This window comes from Oncorhynchus nerka, linkage group LG22 (assembly GCF_034236695.1).
Source record: "Oncorhynchus nerka isolate Pitt River linkage group LG22, Oner_Uvic_2.0, whole genome shotgun sequence".
Classification (NCBI taxonomy): domain Eukaryota; kingdom Metazoa; phylum Chordata; class Actinopteri; order Salmoniformes; family Salmonidae; genus Oncorhynchus; species Oncorhynchus nerka.
The window spans coordinates 2,192,084-2,211,235 of record NC_088417.1 but is presented as its reverse complement, the minus strand read 5'-3'; the positions used below and the strand labels follow the sequence as shown (position 1 = coordinate 2,211,235).

The 19,152-nt window shown below is 45.3% G+C and overlaps 1 protein-coding gene across 1 annotated transcript in view; it reads right to left on the bottom strand.

Annotated features, from left to right (window-relative positions):
• si:ch73-206p6.1 (phospholipid scramblase 1) overlaps positions 1 to 1,256 on the bottom strand; it is a 10,321-nt gene extending 9,065 nt beyond the window's left edge. The window contains exons 1-3 of the mRNA XM_065006864.1: positions 1,195 to 1,256; positions 354 to 453; positions 218 to 260 (exon numbers count right to left, since the gene is read on the bottom strand). Of these exons, the coding sequence (XP_064862936.1) occupies positions 218 to 260; positions 354 to 422 (112 nt within the window). The 5' untranslated portion in view covers positions 423 to 453; positions 1,195 to 1,256. The remainder of the gene's footprint in view (positions 1 to 217; positions 261 to 353; positions 454 to 1,194) is intronic.
• Positions 1,257 to 19,152: the final 17,896 nt, after the last annotated feature.

Below are 19,152 nucleotides of genomic sequence, written 5' to 3'. Positions count from 1 at the left end.
CACGCATACACACGTACACACACACACACACACACGTACACACACACACACACACACACACACACACACACACACGTACACACACACGCATACACACGTACACACACACACACACACACGTACACACACACACAGACACACGTACACAAATCTCAAATCTATGAAGACCATCATCAAAATAGTAATTCTTGTTTTGTAAATTATTTTTTGTACATACCTTCAATAAACTCGACTTTCTGTTTGATGAGTAGCTGATCAACCTAAATCATGGTGCAAACAATATCAATTTTCTATAGGACTAAATTAAACAGAATCGCCACGACAACATCATGGAACAGGATGAGAGGACTCACCTGTGTTAGATACTCTAGTCCGGGTGGGCATCCCGGCAGGCCAGGGTTCGGGACCTGGTACGTGTTCATCTTAATGGAAGCAGGTCAAGCTGCTATTCAACTGTAGAAACCATGGTTACAACGTTACGAATGGAACCAAAGGCGATCTGGCGCCACCTACTGTTGGTTTATAAGATCAACACAATCTCACATAAATAAATAAAACGTACATAAATGACTCCATTTGATATAATGTATCGTTTTATTGTAACCTTGTGTTTCTTATAGTCATAGACTGACTACACATGTAAATACCACCAACAGGCCAACAGCCTAATCGGTGTTCTCTTCAGGAATGTCAGCAGGTGTAGTCTATTGCAGACTGTAATAACATCCCAATAAACGGTTATACCGTACCTATACGTGAAAGAATAAACGGACAATTCTTCTCTGACAACAGGCAATATATCTTGGAAGGGAAATGGTTTCAGCTGAAAAGTCGGCAAGAAAACAAAACATGGCAAACCTTTTACTAAGCCGTCATAGTAGCCTACATTGTGATACGCCCATCCATGCATTAAGCGTTCAGCATATCAAGAATGTCGCAAAGTAAAAACCAAGTCAACTGGTTTGTAGTAATCTACCTGTGTCTGGGTTCAGATTAAAACGCACTCAATGATGAGCAGGTTAAACACTGTCAAATTCAAATCTGGGAGGATGCGGGTGTTTACGTGATAGAACATAAACGATAGCCTATTAGACTATACCAATGACACGGAATGATGAATTGATCTTTTACGATCAAACCAGAATAAATAAAGCAAGGTAAACTACGAATGTTGAATCTACTCTAAAGACTCACCCATATATTCTGGAAGAAAAATATAACTGTCCGCTTCACGAGTTCAGAATACAACCTTTAATCTCATTGGAGAATATAGATGTCTTTCCCACCCGCATCAGCCAATGGTAAACCGAGGCAGTGAAAACCCAGGAAGTATTTTCTGTCACGCGTTTTAATGTCATTACAGCGCATGCTCGTCTAGCCAAACGAATAAAGTAGGTTAAACCACAGGTCCTAACTGGTTTATTGGTTTTACCGTTAATGGCCTAAAGTATTAAGTGGTGTGATCTTATGAGATACAACTTACCAATGCATGTAGAAGCCTAATCAACAGGCAATTATTAAAATATAATATTATTAAAATATGTTTGTGTAATAACTCCTGTTATTCGTGTTTTTTATTAGGGACCCTGAAAAAGAATACATCGAGAGCCAAGGAGGGGGACCCAGGTCTAAAATGCTTCAATATTCAATTGTAAAGTGAAAATGAAAATAGGTTATTGAAAAGCGAAAATGATCAAATAAAAGATTAAACATAAAAGTTAAGTGCTAAAAAGTCAAAATCGGAATAACAATCATGGTTCGATAGACAATTAACCAACAGTTATGCTAATGATCATGGTTCATTATAGGTAACCAACAGTTATGCTAATGATCATGGTTCATTATAGGTAACCAACAGGTATGCTAATGATCATGGTTCATTACACAGGTAACCAACAGTTATGCTAATGATCATGTTTCATTACACAGGTAACCAACAGGTATGCTCATGATCATGGTTCATTATAGGTAACCAACAGGTATGCTAATGATCATGGTTCATTATAGGTAACCAACAGGTATGCTAATGATCATGGTTCATTACACAGGTAACCAACAGGTATGCTATTGATCATGGTTCATTACACAGGTAACCAACAGGTATGCTAATTGATCATGGTTCATTACACAGGTAACCAACAGTTATGCTAATGATCATGGTTCATTACACAGGTAACCAACAGGTATGCTAATGATCATGGTTCATTACACAGGTAACCAACAGGTATGCTAATGATCGTGGTTCATTACACAGGTAACCAACAGGTATGCTAATGATCATGGTTCATTATAGGTAACCTACAGGTATGCTAATGATCATGGTTCATTACACAGGTAAACAACAGTTATGCTAATGATCATGGTTCATTACACAGGTAACCAACAGGTATGCTAATGATCATGGTTCATTACACAGGTAACCGACAGTTATGCTAATGATCATGTTTCATTACACAGGTAACCAACAGTTATGCTAATGATCATGGTTCATTACACAGGTAACCAACAGGTATGCTAATGATCATGGTTCATTACACAGGTAACCGACAGTTATGCTAATGATCATGTTTCATTACACAGGTAACCAACAGTTATGCTAATGATCATGGTTCATTATAGGTAACCAACAGGTATGCTAATGATCATGGTTCATTATAGGTAACCAACAGGTATGCTAATGATCATGTTTCATTACACAGGTAACCAACAGGTATGCTAATGATCATGGTTCATTATATGTAACCAACAGTTATGCTAATGATCATGGTTCATTATAGGTAACCAACAGTTATGCTAATGATCATGGTTCATTATAGGTAACCAACAGTTATGCTAATGATCATGGTTCATTATAGGTAACCAACAGTTATGCTAATGATCATGGTTCATTATAGGTAACCAACAGGTATGCTAATGATCATGGTTCATTACACAGGTAACCAACAGTTATGCTAATGATCATGTTTCATTACACAGGTAACCAACAGGTATGCTCATGATCATGGTTCATTATAGGTAACCAACAGGTATGCTAATGATCATGGTTCATTATAGGTAACCAACAGGTATGCTAATGATCATGGTTTATTACACAGGTAACCAACAGGTATGCTATTGATCATGGTTCATTACACAGGTAACCAACAGGTATGCTAATTGATCATGGTTCATTACACCGGTAACCAACAGTTATGCTAATGATCATGGTTCATTACACAGGTAACCAACAGGTATGCTAATGATCATGGTTCATTACACAGGTAACCAACAGGTATGCTAATGATCATGGTTCATTACACAGGTAACCAACAGGTATGCTAATGATCATGGTTCATTATAGGTAACCAACAGGTATGCTAATGATCATGGTTCATTACACAGGTAACCAACAGTTATGCTAATGATCATGGTTCATTACACAGGTAACCAACAGGTATGCTAATGATCATGGTTCATTACACAGGTAACCGACAGTTATGCTAATGATCATGTTTCATTACACAGGTAACCAACAGTTATGCTAATGATCATGGTTCATTACACAGGTAACCAACAGGTATGCTAATGATCATGGTTCATTACACAGGTAACCGACAGTTATGCTAATGATCATGTTTCATTACACAGGTAACCAACAGTTATGCTAATGATCATGGTTCATTATAGGTAACCAACAGGTATGCTAATGATCATGGTTCATTATAGGTAACCAACAGGTATGCTAATGATCATGTTTCATTACACAGGTAACCAACAGGTATGCTAATGATCATGGTTCATTATAGGTAACCAACAGTTATGCTAATGATCATGGTTCATTACACAGGTAACCAAGAGGTATGCTAATGATCATGGTTCATTATAGGTAACCAACAGTTATGCTAATGATCATGGTTCATTATAGGTAACCAACAGGTATGCTAATGATCATGTTTCATTACACAGGTAACCAACAGTTCTGCTAATGATCATGGTTCATTATAGGTAACCAACAGGTATGCTAATGATCATGGTTCATTACACAGGTAACCAACAGGTATGCTAATGATCATGGTTCATTGTAGGTAACCAACAGGTGTGCTAATGATCATGTTTCATTACACAGGTAACCAACAGGTATGCTAATGATCATGGTTCATTACACAGGTAACCAACAGGTATGCTAATGATCATGGTTCATTACACAGGTAACCAACAGTTATGCTAATGATCATGGTTCATTACACAGGTAACCAACAGGTATGCTAATGATCATGGTTCATTACACAGGTAACCAACAGGTATGCTAATGATCATGGTTCATTACAGAGGTAACCAACAGGTATGCTAATGATCATGGTTCATTACACAGGTAACCAACAGTTATGCTGATGATCATGGTTCATTACACAGGTAACCAACAGGTATGCTAATGATCATGGTTCATTACACAGGTAACCGACAGTTATGCTAATGATCATGTTTCATTACACAGGTAACCAACAGTTCTGCTAATGATCATGGTTCATTATAGGTAACCAACAGTTATGCTAATGATCATGTTTCATTACACAGGTAACCAACAGATATGCTAATGAACATGGTTCATTACATGTAACCAACAGTTATGCTAATGATCATGGTTCATTACACAGGTAACCAACAGGTATGCTAATGATCATGGTTCATTACACAGGTAACCAACAGGTATGCTAATGATCATGTTTCATTACACAGGTAACCAACAGGTATGCTAATGATCATGGTTCATTATAGGTAACCAACAGGTATGCAATGATCATGGTTCATTACACAGGTAACCAACAGGTATGCTAATGATCATGGTTCATTATAGGTAACCAACAGTTATGCTAATGATCATGGTTCATTACACAGGTAACCAACAGTTATGCTAATTATCATGTTTCATTACACAGGTAACCAACAGGAATGCTAATGATCATGGTTCATTACACAGGTAACCGACAGTTATGCTAATGATCATGGTTCATTACACAGGTAACCAACAGGTATGCTAATGATCATGGTTCATTATAGGTAACCAACAGGTATGCTAATGATCATGTTTCATTACACAGGTAACCAACAGGTATGCTAATGATCATGGTTCATTATAGGTAACCAACAGGTATGCAATGATCATGGTTCATTATAGGTAACCAACAGTTATGCTAATGATCATGGTTCATTACACAGGTAACCAACAGGTATGCTAATGATCATGGTTCATTATAGGTAACCAACAGTTATGCTAATGATCATGTTTCATTACACAGGTAACCAACAGTTAGGCTAATGATCATGGTTCATTACACAGGTAACCAACAGGTATGCTAATGATCATGGTTCATTATAGGTAACCAACAGGTATGCTAATGATCATGGTTCATTATAGGTAACCAACAGGTATAATGAAAATGGTTCATTATATGTAACCAACAGTTCTGCTAATGATCATGGTTCATTATAGGTAACCAACAGGTATGCTAATGATCATGGTTCGTTAGGTATGCTAATGATCATGTTTCATTAGGTATGCTAATGATCATGTTTCACAGGTATGCTAATTTCAGGTTAAGAATCAATAGCTTTGGCAAGTCGGTTAGGACATCTACTTTGTGCAGATGCACTCTATTGTCAATATTCACAAATACAGTAAGTGAACTGCTATTATGGTTTAAGTAGTAGTTTTTACGGTAACTTCCAAAATACATCAAATATTTCCCGGCCATTGAATTTTGCCCCCCAATGCAGTTTAATTTACGTTAATCTACTTTATTCTCTTTATGCAGTGTTACTGTTGAATATACACTTATGAACTCTCATTAACTCAAATTTACACATTAACTCTCGTTAACTCATTAACTCTCATTTACTCATTAACACATTAACTCTCATTAACTCTCATTAACTCTCATTTACTCATTAACTCTCGTTAACTCTCATTAACTCATTAACTTTCATTAACTCTCATTTACTCATGAACTCTCGTTAACTCTCATTTACTCATTAACTCTCGTTAACTCTCATTAACTCTCATTAACTCTCATTTACTCTTTAACTCTCGTTAACTCATTAAGTCTCGTTAACTCTCATTTACTCATTAACTCTCGTCATCACTACGGCCTCTGATCACTAAACAGAGAACATCCGTACTGCCTATGATAACTAAACAGAACACATATCTACTGCCTCTGACTCACTAAATGTAGAACATCCCTGGTCATCCCTACTGCCTCTAAACTAGAGGACTCAATAAACAGAGAACATCCCAGGTCATCCCTTCTGCCTCTGACTCACTAAACAGAAAACATCCCTACTGTCTCTGACTCACTAAACATAGAACATCCCTGGTCATCCATACTGACTCTGATCGATAACAGAAAACATCCCTACTGCCTCTGACTCGCTAAAATGAAAACATCTGAACATCTGAACATCCCTGGTCATCCCTACAGCCTCTGACTCACGAAACAGAGAACATCCCTGGTCATCCCTACTGCCTCTGACCACTAAACAGAGAAAATATCTGGTAATCCCTACTGCCTCTGATTCACTGAACAGTGAACATCTCTGTTCATCCCTACTGCCTCTGATAACTAAACTGAGAACATGACTGGTTGTCCCTGCTGCCTCTGACTCACAAAACAGACAACATCCCTGGTCATCCCTACTGCCTCTGAATGACTAAACAGAGAACATCCCTGGTCATCCCTACTGCCTTTGATCTAGAAACAGAGAACATCCCTACTGCCTCTGACTCACTAAATGTAGAACATCCCTGGTCATCCCTATTGCCTCTGACTCAATAAACAGAAATCATTCCTACTGCCTCTGACTCACTAAATGTAGAACATCCCTGGTCATCCCTACTGCCTCTGACTCACTAAACAGAGAACATCCCTGATCATCCCTACTGCCTCTAATCAGACTGACTCCCTCTGAATGACTAAACAGAATCCCTACAGAGAACATCCCTATCCTCTGACTCACTAAATGTCATCCCTGGTCATCCCTATTGCCTCTGATTCAATAAACAGAAATCATTCCTAACTCACTAAATGAGAACATCCCTGGTCATCCCTACTGCCTCTGACTCATTAAACAGAGAACATCCATGGTCATCCCTACTGCCTCTAATCAGACTGACTCCCTAAACAGAGAACATCCCTGGTCATCCCGACTGCCTCTGATCTGGAGGACTCACTAAACAGAGAACATTCCTGGTCATCCCTAATGCCTCTGATCTGACTGACTCACCAAACAGAGAACATCCCTCGTCATCCCTACTGCCTCTGATCTGGAGGACTCCCTAAACAGAGAACATCCCTGGTCATCCCGACTGCCTCTGATCTGGAGGACTCACTAAACAGAGAACATCCCTGGTCATCCCGACTGCCTCTGACTCACAAAACAGAGAACATCACTGGTCATCTCTAATCCCTCTGACTCAGTAAAGAGAAGCCAACCCTGGTCATCCAAACTCCATCTAATCTGACTGAACCTGTAAATAGAGAACATCACTACTGCCTCTGACTCGCTAAAATGAAAACATCACTGCTCTGAACATCCCTGGTCATCCCTACTGCCTCTGATCTGACTGACCCACTAAACAGAGAACATCCCTGGTCATCCCTGCAGCCTCTGACTCACGAAACAGAGAACATCCCTGGTCATTCCTACTGCCTCTGATCTGAAGGACTCACTAAACAGAGAACATCCCTGGTCATCCCGACTGCCTCTGATCTGGAGGACTCACTAAACAGAGAACATCCCTGGTCATCCCTACTGCCTCTGATCTGGTGGACTCACTAAACAGAGAACATCCCTGGTCATCCCTAATCCCTGTGACTCACTAAACAGAGACCAACCCGGGTCATCCCTACTGCCTCTGATCTGGAGGACTCACTAAACAGAGAACATCCCTGGTCATCACTACTGCCTCTGATCTGACAGACTCACTAAACAGAGAACATCCCTGGTCATCCCGACTGCCTCTGATCTGGAGGACTCACTAAACAGAGAACATCCCTGGTCATCCCTACTGCCTCTGATCTGGAGGACTCACTAAACAGAGAACATCCCTGGTCATCACTACTGCCTCTGATCTGACAGACTCACTAAACAGAGAACATCCCTGGTCATCCCTACAGCCTCTGACTCACGAACCAGAGAACATCCCTGGTCATCCCTACTGCCTCTGATCTGAAAGACTCACTAAACAGAGAACATCCCTGGTCATCCCGACTGCCTCTGATCTGGAGGACTCACTAAACAGAGAACATCCCTGGTCATCTCTACTGCCTCTGATCTGGAGGACTCACTAAACAGAGAACATCCCTGGTCATCTCTGCTGCCTCTGATCTGGAGGACTCACCAAAGAGAGAATATCCCTGGTCATCCCTACTGCCTCTGATCTAGCGGACTCACTAAACAGAGAACATCCCTGGTCATCTCGGCTGCCTCTGATCTAGCGGACTCACTAAACAGAGAACATCCCTGGTCATCTCTGCTGCCTCTGATCTGGAGGACTCACTAAACAGAGAACATGCCTGGTCATCACTACTGCCTCTGATCTGGAGGACTCACTAAACAGAGAACATCCCTGGTCATCCCTACTGCCTCTGACTCACTAAACAGAGAACATCCCTGGTCATCCCTACTGCCTCTGATCTGGAGGACTCACTAAACATAGAACATCCCTGGTCATATCTGCTGCCTCTGATCTGGAGGACTCACTAAACAGAGAACATGCCTGGTCATCACTACTGCCTCTGATCTGGAGGACTCACTAAACAGAGAACATCCCTGGTCATCCCTACTGTCTCTGACTCACTAAACAGAGAACATCCCTGGTCATCCCTACTGCCTCTGATCTGGAGGACTCACTAAACAGAGAACATCCCTGGTCATCCCTACTGCCTCTGATCTGGAGGACTCACTTAACAGAGAACATCCCTGGTCATCACTACTGCCTCTGATCTGGAGGACTCACTAAACACACATGCTTCATTTCTAAATTATGTCTGAGTGATGGAGCATGATGTCTGAGTGATGGAGCATGATGTCTGAGTGATGGAGCCTGATGTCTGAGTGATGGAGCATGATGTCTGAGTGATGGAGCATGATGTCTGAGTGATGGAGCATGATGTCTGAGTGATGGAGCATGATGTCTGAGTGATGGAGCATGATGTCTGAGTGATGGAGCCTGATGTCTGAGTGATGGAGCATGATGTCTGAGTGATGGAGCCTGATGTCTGAGTGATGGAGCATGATGTCTGAGTGATGGAGCATGATGTCTGAGTGGTTGGAGCGAGCGGTCGCATCTGCACTCGGTCCGCAGGTAGTATTACATTTCATTACATTTCATTATAGTACAACGGTTTGATTTGTCTAATCTTAGCAATTTCTTCTTAGCTAGCTACACAGCCGTCTTTGTATCATAGATAATTGCGTAATTATCGTATTTCGTCGTCCTAACGCAGTCTACACTGCCCTGCAGCTAGCCAGCTAGCTAACGTCCACCGTTAGCTAGTCCACCGTCTACCGATTAGCAGCACAACTATTACACTCAACTGAACGACTTGATTAGTGTAGTGTTAGCTAGCTACATAGTTGTCTTTACTGTCTTCGTACCCAAGATAATTGTGTAGTTTAGAGTGTGTAGTTTTATGTCGTCCTTAACATAGGAGACTCTGCTAGCTAGCCAACAGCTAGCCAATGTCTACCGAACAGAACTTCTGCACTCAACAATCCGGTCGCATTTCGCTTCGCTCCACAGGTAGTATCACATTTTTCATTTCATTTCATTACAGTACAACGGCTTGATTTGTTTGATCGTAGCTAGCTACATAGCTAGCTACATAGCCGTCTTTGTATCAAAGATAATTGTGTAGTCTAGGGCGATTTCCTAGGTTAGCTAGCCAGCTATTGTCGTTCTTTTAACGCAACGTAACGTAATCAACACTGCTAGCTAGCCAGCTAGCCCGAATAACAGCACAGTAGAAACTATTACACTCAACGGAACGACTTGATTAGTGTAGTGTCAACAACGCAGCCAATGCCAGTTAGCCTACTTAGTCAACAACGCAGCCTCTGCCAGCTAGCCTACTTCAGCAGTACTGTATCATTTTAATCATTTTAGTCAATAAGATTCTTGCTACGTAAGCTTAACTCTCTGAACACTCGTGACGTGTAGTCCACTTGTCATTCCAATCTCCTTTGCATTAGCGTAGCCTCTTGTGTAGCCTGTCAACTATGTGTCTGTCTATCCCTGTTCTCTCCTCTCTGCACAGACCATACAAACGCTCCACACCGCGTGGCCGCGGCCACCTAATCTGGTGGTCCCAGCGCGCACGACCCACGTGGGTTCCAGGTCTCCAGTAGCCTCTGGAACTGCCGATCTGCGGCCAACAAGGCAGAGTTCATCTCCGCCTATGTCTCCCTCCAGTCCCTCGACTTCTTGGCACTGACGGAAACATGGATCACCACAGACAACACTGCTACTCCTACTGCTCTCTCTTCGTCTGCCCACGTGTTCTCGCACACCCCGAGCTTCTGGTCAGCGGGGTGGTGGCACCGGGATCCTCATCTCTCCCAAGTGGTCATTCTCTCTTTCTCCCCTTACCCATCTGTCTATCGCCTCCTTTGAATTCCATGCTGTCACAGTTACCAGCCCTTTCAAGCTTAACATCCTTATCATTTATCGCCCTCCAGGTTCCCTCGGAGAGTTCATCAATGAGCTTGATGCCTTGATAAGCTCCTTTCCTGAGGACGGCTCACCTCTCACAGTTCTGGGCGACTTTAACCTCCCCACGCCTACCTTTGACTCATTCCTCTCTGCCTCCTTCTTTCCACTCCTCTCCTCTTTTGACCTCACCCTCTCACCTTCCCCCCTACTCACAAGGCAGGAAATACGCTCGACCTCATCTTTACTAGATGCTGTTCTTCCACTAACCTCGTTGCAACTCCCCTCCAAGTCTCCGACCACTACCTTGTATCCTTTTCCCTCTCGCTCTCATCCAACACTTCCCACACTGCCCCTACTCGGATGGTATCGCGCCGTCCCAACCTTCGCTCTCTCTCCCCCGCTACTCTCTCCTCTTCCATCCTATCATCTCTTCCCTCTGCTCAAACCTTCTCCAACCTATCTCCTGATTCTGCCTCCTCAACCCTCCTCTCCTCCCTTTCTGCATCCTTTGACTCTCTATGTCCCCTATCCTCCAGGCCGGCTCGGTCCTCCCCTCCCGCTCCGTGGCTCGACGACTCATTGCGAGCTCACAGAACAGGGCTCCGGGCAGCCGAGCGGAAATGTAGGAAAACTCGCCTCCCTGCGGACCTGACATCCTTTCACTCCCTCCTCTCTACATTTTCCTCTTCTCTCTCTGCTGCTAAAGCCACTTTCTACCACTCTAAATTCCAAGCATCTGCCTCTAACCCTAGGAAGCTCTTTGCAACCTTCTCCTCCCTCCTGAATCCTCCTCCCCCTCCCCCCTCCTCCCTCTCTGCAGATGACTTCGTCAACCATTTTGAAAAGAAGGTCGACGACATCCGATCCTCGTTTGCTAAGTCAAACGACACCGCTGGTTCTGCTCACACTGCCCTACCCTGTGCTCTGACCTCTTTCTCCCCTCTCTCTCCAGATGAAATCTCGCGTCTTGTGACGGCCGGCCGCCCTACAACCTGCCCGCTTGACCCTATCCCCTCCTCTCTTCTCCAGACCATTTCCGGAGACCTCCTCCCTTACCTCACCTCGCTCATCAACTCATCCCTGACCGCTGGCTACGTCCCTTCCGTCTTCAAGAGAGCGAGAGTTGCACCCCTTCTGAAAAAACCTACACTCGATCCCTCCGATGTCAACAACTACAGACCAGTATCCCTTCTTTCTTTTCTCTCCAAAACTCTTGAACGTGCCGTCCTTGGCCAGCTCTCCCGCTATCTCTCTCAGAATGACCTTCTTGATCCAAATCAGTCAGGTTTCAAGACTAGTCATTCAACTGAGACTGCTCTTCTCTGTATCACGGAGGCGCTCCGCACTGCTAAAGCTAACTCTCTCTCCTCTGCTCTCATCCTTCTAGACCTATCGGCTGCCTTCGATACTGTGAACCATCAGATCCTCCTCTCCACCCTCTCCGAGTTGGGCATCTCCGGCGCGGCCCACGCTTGGATTGCGTCCTACCTGACAGGTCGCTCCTACCAGGTGGCGTGGCGAGAATCCGTCTCCACACCACGTGCTCTCACCACTGGTGTCCCCCAGGGCTCTGTTCTAGGCCCTCTCCTATTCTCGCTATACACCAAGTCACTTGGCTCTGTCATAACCTCACATGGTCTCTCCTATCATTGCTATGCAGACGACACACAATTAATCTTCTCCTTTCCCCCTTCTGATGACCAGGTGGCGAATCGCATCTCTGCATGTCTGGCAGACATATCCGTGTGGATGACGGATCACCACCTCAAGCTGAACCTCGGCAAGACGGAGCTGCTCTTCCTCCCGGGAAGGACTGCCCGTTCCATGATCTCGCCATCACGGTTGACAACTCCATTGTGTCCTCCTCCCAGAGCGCTAAGAACCTTGGCGTGATCCTGGACAACACCCTGTCGTTCTCAACTAACATCAAGGCGGTGGCCCGTTCCTGTAGGTTCATGCTCTACAACATCCGCAGAGTACGACCCTGCCTCACACAGGAAGCGGCGCAGGTCCTAATCCAGGCACTTGTCATCTCCCGTCTGGATTACTGCAACTCGCTGTTGGCTGGGCTCCCTGCCTGTGCCATTAAACCCCTACAACTCATCCAGAACGCCGCAGCCCGTCTGGTGTTCAACCTTCCCAAGTTCTCTCACGTCACCCCGCTCCTCCGCTCCCTCCACTGGCTTCCAGTTGAAGCTCGCATCCGCTACAAGACCATGGTGCTTGCCTACGGAGCTGTGAGGGGAACGGCACCTCAGTACCTCCAGGCTCTGATCAGGCCCTACACCCAAACAAGGGCACTGCGTTCATCCACCTCTGGCCTGCTCGCCTCCCTACCACTGAGGAAGTACAGTTCCCGCTCAGCCCAGTCAAAACTGTTCGCTGCTCTGGCCCCCCAATGGTGGAACAAACTCCCTCACGACGCCAGGACAGCGGAGTCAATCACCACCTTCCGGAGACACCTGAAACCCCACCTCTTTAAGGAATACCTAGGATAGGATAAAGTAATCCCTCTCACCCCCCCTCCCCCTGAAAAGATTTAGATGCACTACTGTTCCACTGGAGGTCATAAGGTGAATGCACCAATTTGTAAGTCACTCTGGATAAGAGCGTCTGCTAAATGACTTAAATGTAAATGTAAATGATGGAGCCTGATGTCTGAGTGATGGAGCATGATGTCTGAGTGATGGAGCCTGATGTCTGAGTGATGGAGCATGATGTCTGAGTGATGGAGCCTGATGTCTGAGTGATGGAGCATGATGTCTGAGTGATGGAGCATGATGTCTGAGTGATGGAGCCTGATGTCTAAGTGATGGAGCATGATGTCTGAGTGATGGAGCCTGATGTCTGAGTGATGGAGCATGATGTCTGAGTGATGGAGCCTGATGTCTGAGTGATGGAGCATGATGTCTGAGTGATGGAGCCTCTGGCTACATAAAAACAATGAAAATAAACGGTGCCTTCTGCTTTGCTTAATATAAGACATTTGAAATTATTTATACTTTTTTAGACTTAAGTATATTTCAGCAATTACACTTACTTGTCATACTTAAATATATCTAAAACCAAATACTTATAGACTTTTACTCTAGTAATATTTTATTATTTTACTGTGTGACTTGGGTCATTTTCTATTAAGGTATCTTTACTTTTAAGCATGTATGACAATTGGGTCCTTTTTCCACCACTGGTGACCTGCAACAAAAGTTAACAAAACAAACAGACCATTGGTTGTCAATGCTTAGGAGATGTTAACAGCATCTTACAGAGTGGCAGAAAGACATTAACTTCTTGCGTCGAGTAATCCCGTATCCGGGAGCGTAATCATCGCCTCAAGCTCATTATCATAACGCAAGAAAAACAAGAAATGGTCCATTTCAGGCTGTTTTTGAGGTCATGTGGTCCTGGGACATACACACCTTGGTTGTCTTTATTTTATAGCTCTTTTTCACCTGAATGAAAAATATTATAATAATAATCGAGGAGAATTAGCAGGTTTTGAATCTAGATAGGCGCGTTTTGAAACTAGATAGGCACGTTTTGAAACTAGATAGGCAGGTTTTGAAACTAGATAGGCACGTTTTGAAACTAGATAGGCACGTTTTGAAACTAGATAGGCACATTTTGAAACTAGATAGGCAGGTTTTGAAACTAGATAGGCAGGTTTTGAAACTAGATAGGCAGGTTTTGAATCTAGATAGGCGCGTTTTGAAACTAGATAGGCAGGTTTTGAATCTAGATAGGCGCGTTTTGAAACTAGATAGGCAGGTTTTGAAACTAGATAGGCAGGTTTTGAAACTAGATAGGCAGGTTTTGAAACTAGATAGGCAGGTTTTGAAACTAGATAGGCAGGTTTTGAAACTAGGTAGGCAGGTTTGATAGGCAGGTTTTGAAACTAGATAGGCAGGTTTTGAAACTAGATAGGCAGGTTTTGAAACTAGATAGGCAGGTTTTGAAACTAGATAGGGCAGGTTTTGAAACTAGGTAGGCAGGTTTGATAGGCAGTCGTTTGTTGTGTTTTTTTTGAAAAAAGATAGGCAGGTTTTGAAACTAGATAGGCAGGTTTTGAAACTAGATAAAATTGGCAGGTTTTGAAACTAGATAGGCTGTGGTTTTGAAACTAGATAGGCAGGTTTTGAAACTAGATCAATGGAGGTTTTGAAACTAGGTCAGCATGGAAATGAAAAGTTTGATAAACCCTTGCAGGTTTTGAATCCATTTCTAGATAGGCAGGTTTTGAAACTAGATAGGCAGGTTTTGAAACTAGATAGGCAGGTTTTGAAACTAGATATGCAGGTTTTGAAACTAGATAGGCAGGTTTTGAAACTAGATAGGCAGGTTTTGAAACTAGATAGGCAGGTTTTGAAACTAGATAGGCAGGTTTTGAAACTAGATATGCAGGTTTTGAAACTAGATATGCAGGTTTTGAAACTAGATAGGCAGGTTTTGATTCAGTCGTTTGTTGTGTGTGTGTTTTTGGTATTGTTTATAAAAAGAGAGGCACTACTGAAGTGCCAGTGTTGGCTACAGACCACATTATCACACAGACAGACAGTGGATTGAAAAGAAGGGACAAAGTCACCAAACAATTCAAAATTGTATTTTTCTCTCTGGTCATATTCAGTGGAGTGAAGCTACCAGGTGTAAGCGGATGTCTCTACCACAGGGGGGCTGTGTTGAGCTAACCTTCTCAGCTATCAACCAGAAAGGCAAGGAGAGATGAGTGGATATACAATGTGTGATACAACGTATACAGACTAGCTAATGAGGCTACCGTGGTCTAAACGTCCACTCAATGGAGGTAACAGCAAATAACATTATATTTACATCATGTCATGCATATAAAATAAAAGCATGGAAATGAAAAGTTTGTGAAATAAACCCTTGTGAAATCAGATGTCCGTGCTACAGTATTTGTGGATATCCATTTCAAACACATAACACACAGCAGAATATGATAATATTGACCACACGAAGGAATCCAGGGGACTGTGTCTCATTTAGGAGAGAACAGAGATGTCCTCTACACCCCACTGAGAACAGAGATGTCCTCTACACCCCACTGAGAACAGAGATGTCCTCTACACCCCACTGAGAACAGAGATCCTCTACACCCCACTGAGAATAGAGATGTCCTCTACACCCCACTGAGAACAGAGATGTCCTCTACACCCCACTGAGAACAGAGATCCTCTCTACACCCCACTGAGAACAGAGAGCCTCTCTACACCCCACTGAGAACAGAGATCCTCTACACTCCACTGAGAACAGAGATCTCCTCTACACCCCACTGAGAACAGAGAGCCTCTCTACACCCCACTGAGAACAGAGATCCTCTCTGAGAACAGAGATCCCCTACACCCCACTGAGAACAGAGATCCTCTCTACACCCCACTGAGAACAGAGATCTCCTCTACACCCCACTGAGAACAGAGATCTCCTCTACACCCCACTGAGAACAGAGATCCTCTCTACACTCCACTGAGAACAGAGATCCTCTCTACACCCCACTGAGAACAGAGATCCTCTCTACACTCCACTGAGAACAGAGATCCTCTCTACACTCCACTGAGAACAGAGATCTCCTCTACACTCCACTGAGAACAGAGATCCTCTCTACACTCCACTGAGAACAGAGATCCTCTCTACACTCCACTGAGAACAGAGATCCTCTCTACACTCCACTGAGAACAGAGATCCTCTCTACACTCCACTGAGAACAGAGATCCTCTCTACACTCCACTGAGAACAGAGATCCTCTCTACACTCCACTGAGAACAGAGATCCTCTCTACACTCCACTGAGAACAGAGATCCTCTCTACACCCCACTGAGAACAGAGATCTCCTCTACACCCCACTGAGAACAGAGATCTCCTCTACACCCCACTGAGAACAGAGATCTCCTCTACACTCCACTGAGAACAGAGATCCTCCACTGCAGCAGCAAGTTTTAACTGCCTTTCTACATCTGTGAGATCAAACGCAATGATGCAATAACTTAGAAATAGTGGCTTTCTGAAACACCATCTGAACAAACAGGCAGAACCATGAGGGATCTTTGAAAGGCACACACACGCACGCACGCACGCACGCACGCACACACACGCACGCACGCACGCACGCACGCACGCACGCACACACGCACTCACACACACACACACACACACACACACACACACACACACACACACACACACACACACACACACACACACACACACACACACACACACACACACACATATTGGTCGCACACACAGTCTATCAGATGTGTCCGCGGGTGGAGCAGAATGCTGCTAGCTCCAGTTTATCAGATGTGTCCGCGGGTGGAGCAGGATGCTGCTAGCTCCAGTTCATCAGATGTATCCGCGGGTGGAGCAGAATACTGCTAGCTCCAGTCTATCAGATGTGTCCGCGGGTGGAGCAGGATGCTGCTAGCTCCAGTCTATCAGATGTGTCCGCGGGTGGAGCAGGATGCTGCTAGCTCCAGTCTATCAGATGTGTTCGCGGGTGGAGCAGGATGCTGCTAGCTCCAGTTCATCAGATGTGTCCGCGGGTGGAGCAGGATGCTGCTAGCTCCAGTTTATCAGATGTGTCCGCGGGTGGAGCAGAATGCTGCTAGCTCCAGTCTATCAGATGTGTCCGCGGGTGGAGCAGGATGCTGCTAGCTCCAGTCTATCAGATGTGTCCGCGGGTGGAGCAGGATGCTGCTAGCTCCAGTCTATCAGATGTGTCCGCGGGTGGAGCAGGATGCTGCTAGCTCCAGTCTATCAGATGTGTCCGCGGGTGGAGCAGGATGCTGCTAGCTCCAGTCTATCAGATGTGTTCGCGGGTGGAGCAGGATGCTGCTAGCTCCAGTTCATCAGATGTGTCCGCGGGTGGAGCAGGATGCTGCTAGCTCCAGTTTATCAGATGTGTCCGCGGGTGGAGCAGAATGCTGCTAGCTCCAGTCTATCAGATGTGTCCGCGGGTGGAGCAGGATGCTGCTAGTTCCAGTCTATCAGATGTGTCCGCGGGTGGAGCAGGATGCTGCTAGCTCCAGTCTATCAGATGTGTTCGCGGGTGGAGCAGGATGCTGCTAGCTCCAGTCTATCATATGTGTTCGCGGGTGGAGCAGGATGCTGCTAGCTCCAGTTCATCAGATGTGTCCGCGGGTGGAGCAGGATGCTGCTAGCTCCAGTCTATCAGATGTGTCCGCGTGTGGAGCAGGATGCTGCTAGCTCCAGTCTATCAGATGTGTTCGCAGGTGGAGCAGGATGCTGCTAGCTCCAGTCTATCAGATGTGTCCGCGGGTGGAGCAGGATGCTAGCTCCAGTCTATCAGATGTGTCCGCGGGTGGAGCAGGATGCTAGCTCCAGTCTATCAGATGTGTCCGCGGGTGGAGCAGGATGCTGCTAGCTCCAGTCTATCAGATGTGTCCGCGTGTGGAGCAGGATGCTGCTAGCTCCAGTCTATCAGATGTGTCCGCGTGTGGAGCAGGATGCTGCTAGCTCCAGTCTATCAGATGTGTCCGCGGGTGGAGCAGGATGCTGCTAGCTCCAGTTCATCAGATGTGTCCGCGGGTGGAGCAGGATGCTAGCTCCAGTCTATCAGATGTGTCCTGCGGGTGGAGCAGGATGCTAGCTCCAGTCTATCAGATGTGTCCGCGTGTGGAGCAGGATGCTGCTAGCTCCAGTCTATCAGATGTGTCCGCGTGTGGAGCAGGATGCTGCTAGCTCCAGTTCATCAGATGTGTCCGCGGGTGGAGCAGGATGCTGCTAGCTCCAGTTCATCAGATGTGTCCGCGGGTGGAGCAGAATGCTGCTAGCTCCAGTCTATCAGATGTGTCTGCGTGTGGAGCAGGATGCTGCTAGCTCCAGTCTATCAGATGTGTCCGCGTGTGGAGCAGGATGCTGCTAGCTCCAGTCTATCAGATGTGTCCGCGTGTGGAGCAGGATGCTGCTAGCTCCAGTCTATCAGATGTGTCCGCGTGTGGAGCAGGATGCTGCTAGCTCCAGTCTATCAGATGTGTCCGCGTGTGGAGCAGCATGCTGCTAGCTCCAGTCTATCAGATGTGTCCGCGTGTGGAGCAGGATGCTGCTAGCTCCAGTCTATCAGATGTGTCCGCGTGTGGAGCAGGATGCTGCTAGCTCCAGTCTATCAGATGTGTCCGCGTGTGGAGCAGGATGCTGCTAGCTCCAGTCTATCAGATGTGTCCGCGTGTGGAGCAGGATGCTGCTAGCTCCAGTCTATCAGATGTGTCCGCGTGTGGAGCAGGATGCTGCTAGCTCCAGTCTATCAGATGTGTCCGCGGGTGGAGCAGGATGCTGCTAGCTCCAGTCTATCAGATGTGTTCGCGGGTGGAGCAGGATGCTGCTAGCTCCAGTTCATCAGATGTGTCCGCGGGTGGAGCAGGATGCTGCTAGCTCCAGTTCATCAGATGTGTCCGCGGGTGGAGCAGGATGCTAGCTCCAGTCTATCA